The sequence below is a fragment of the Nannospalax galili genome, unplaced genomic scaffold, assembly GCF_000622305.1.
Source record: "Nannospalax galili isolate Female #2095 unplaced genomic scaffold, S.galili_v1.0 scaffold5995, whole genome shotgun sequence".
Taxonomy (NCBI): domain Eukaryota; kingdom Metazoa; phylum Chordata; class Mammalia; order Rodentia; family Spalacidae; genus Nannospalax; species Nannospalax galili.
This window is the reverse complement of record NW_008335461.1, coordinates 3054-5003: the sequence shown is the minus strand read 5'-3', so window position 1 is coordinate 5003 and position 1950 is coordinate 3054. Positions and strand designations below refer to the sequence as shown.

The 1950-nt window shown below is 45.0% G+C and overlaps 1 protein-coding gene across 1 annotated transcript; it reads left to right on the top strand.

Annotated features, from left to right (window-relative positions):
- The first annotated feature begins 429 nt into the window (after positions 1 to 429).
- LOC103731906 (olfactory receptor 1J4-like) lies at positions 430 to 1386 on the top strand. Its single transcript, XM_008830405.1, has one exon. The coding sequence runs from the start codon at positions 430 to 432 to the stop codon at positions 1384 to 1386; it is 957 nt and encodes a 318-aa protein (XP_008828627.1).
- Positions 1387 to 1950: the final 564 nt, after the last annotated feature.

Sequence of the window (1950 nt, the reverse complement as noted above, 5' to 3'; positions counted from 1 at the left end):
GAGAAAACCTATGATCACACAGCAAATGCTGCAAAGGGCCACCGAAGAAGTAAGCCTCTAAGGTGGCACTCTCTAATGCTTCCTGGCCGTCATAGTTCTTGCTCATCAAAACTGTAGCTCTTGGTCAATATTGATTAAATGTTTATAGCATGTGTGCTCCAGGAGGGAACTGTTTTATCTGTTATGTTTCTGGTACTGAAAATAATGTTTAGAACATTTGTGAAATAAGTGAGCAACTTTGTGTTCTTTCTTGAAGGAAATGTTCTCTCTGTGTTCAGTGAAGCCAGTTTGAGATTCAGACTGTAAAGTGTGAAGTTTGTCTGAATTTTGATGCAATGTACTGGAAAAAATCACGCATGCTGTGTCTACCTGGTGAGGGTCTCAGGACTGTGACATTCCTTCTCCTTCATTCCCAGCAGGAAGAGGACCATGAGGAAGGGGAACCAGAGCAGCGTGTCTGAGTTCATCCTCCTGGGCCTCCCCATCCAGCCAGAGCAGCAGGGCATCTTCTTCACCCTGTTCCTGGCCATGTACCTGACCACGGTGCTGGGGAACCTGCTCATCATCCTGCTCATCAGGCTGGACTCTCGCCTCCACACCCCCATGTACTTCTTCCTGTGCCACCTGGCCTTCTCTGACATCTCCTTATCATCTGTCACCATCCCAAACATGCTCAGCAACATGCAGACTCAGCACCTGTCCATCCCTTATGAGGGGTGCATCTCTCAATTGTATTTTTTCTTGTTTTTTGCAGCTGTTGACAATTTCCTTCTTGTAGTGATGGCATATGACAGGTATGTGGCCATCTGCCACCCACTGCACTACATGGTCATCATGAGAGAGGAGATGTGTGACTTATTGGTGGCTGTATCTTGGTTCCTCTCTTGTACACATGCCCTTCTGCATACCCTGCTCCTGTCCCACCTGTCCTTCTGTGCTGACAACACTATTCCCAACTTCTTCTGTGATCTCAATGAACTCCTGAAGCTGACCTGCTCAGACACTGCCCTCAATGAGCTGGTCATCTTCACTGAGGGAGGTGTGTTGACTCTCCTGCCCCTGGGTACTATTTTGGGCTCTTATATATGTATTGGTTTTACTGTCCTAAAAGTCCCCTCCACAAAGAAGATCTGCAAAGTTCTGTCCACCTGTGGTTCCCATCTCTCTGTGGTGTTTTTGTACTATGGGACTCTTGCAATCATTTATTTTTTTCCTTCCTCAAACAATTCCAAAGTCAAGGATGTAATTGCTTCAGTGATGTATGCAGTAGTAACACCCATGCTGAACCCCTTCATCTATAGCCTGAGGAACAGAGACTTGAAATTGGCTCTGGGACTGCTAATTAAAAGAGGGCTTGTTTTTGTCAAGTCAGTCTGGTGGAACTAACCTCCTTGGGTGTTTAACAGCCATACTTTGAGGCCTATACTAATTTGGTCCAACAGACATAAAGGACAGTTTTTGCTCCTTGCCCTCCTAGCTTAACAAAGTTCCAGAGGACTATGAGCATCTCTCAAAATGTCCTGTATCTGCAGTGAGTCACCTGTCCTCTTGATCAAGAAGGCCATGGAGACCCCACCAGATGGACCTGAACCAGTTTTCAGCCTTCAAAGAGAAGGGTCAATACAGAGGATACATTTCCTCCATGCTTCCTAGTGAAGCCATCCATGGTCGAGCAGGACCTTTGACTTATCTTCATGTAGATAGAACTGGTAAAAGAAAGTAGCCAGGGGCTCCTCCCAAGCCCATGTTACCCAGAGGAGCAGATACTCAAATGACCTTAAGAGTAAAAATATTTTTGTCTGGGCCAACTGTAGGATCTTAAACACCCAAAAGGAAAGTATAACCAAAGATTAATGGGGTCGATATAATTTTTAAGAGTCCATATATATAGCTAAAAGGCTACATAAGAATAAACAATGCCAGACAGGCGATACCTTCCTTTAAGTTATT

What these genes read in the sequence shown, in the direction of transcription:
- LOC103731906 (XM_008830405.1), top strand. Translation starts at nt 430, where the DNA reads ATGAGGAAGGGGAACCAGAGCAGCGTGTCTGAGTTCATCCTCCTGGGC.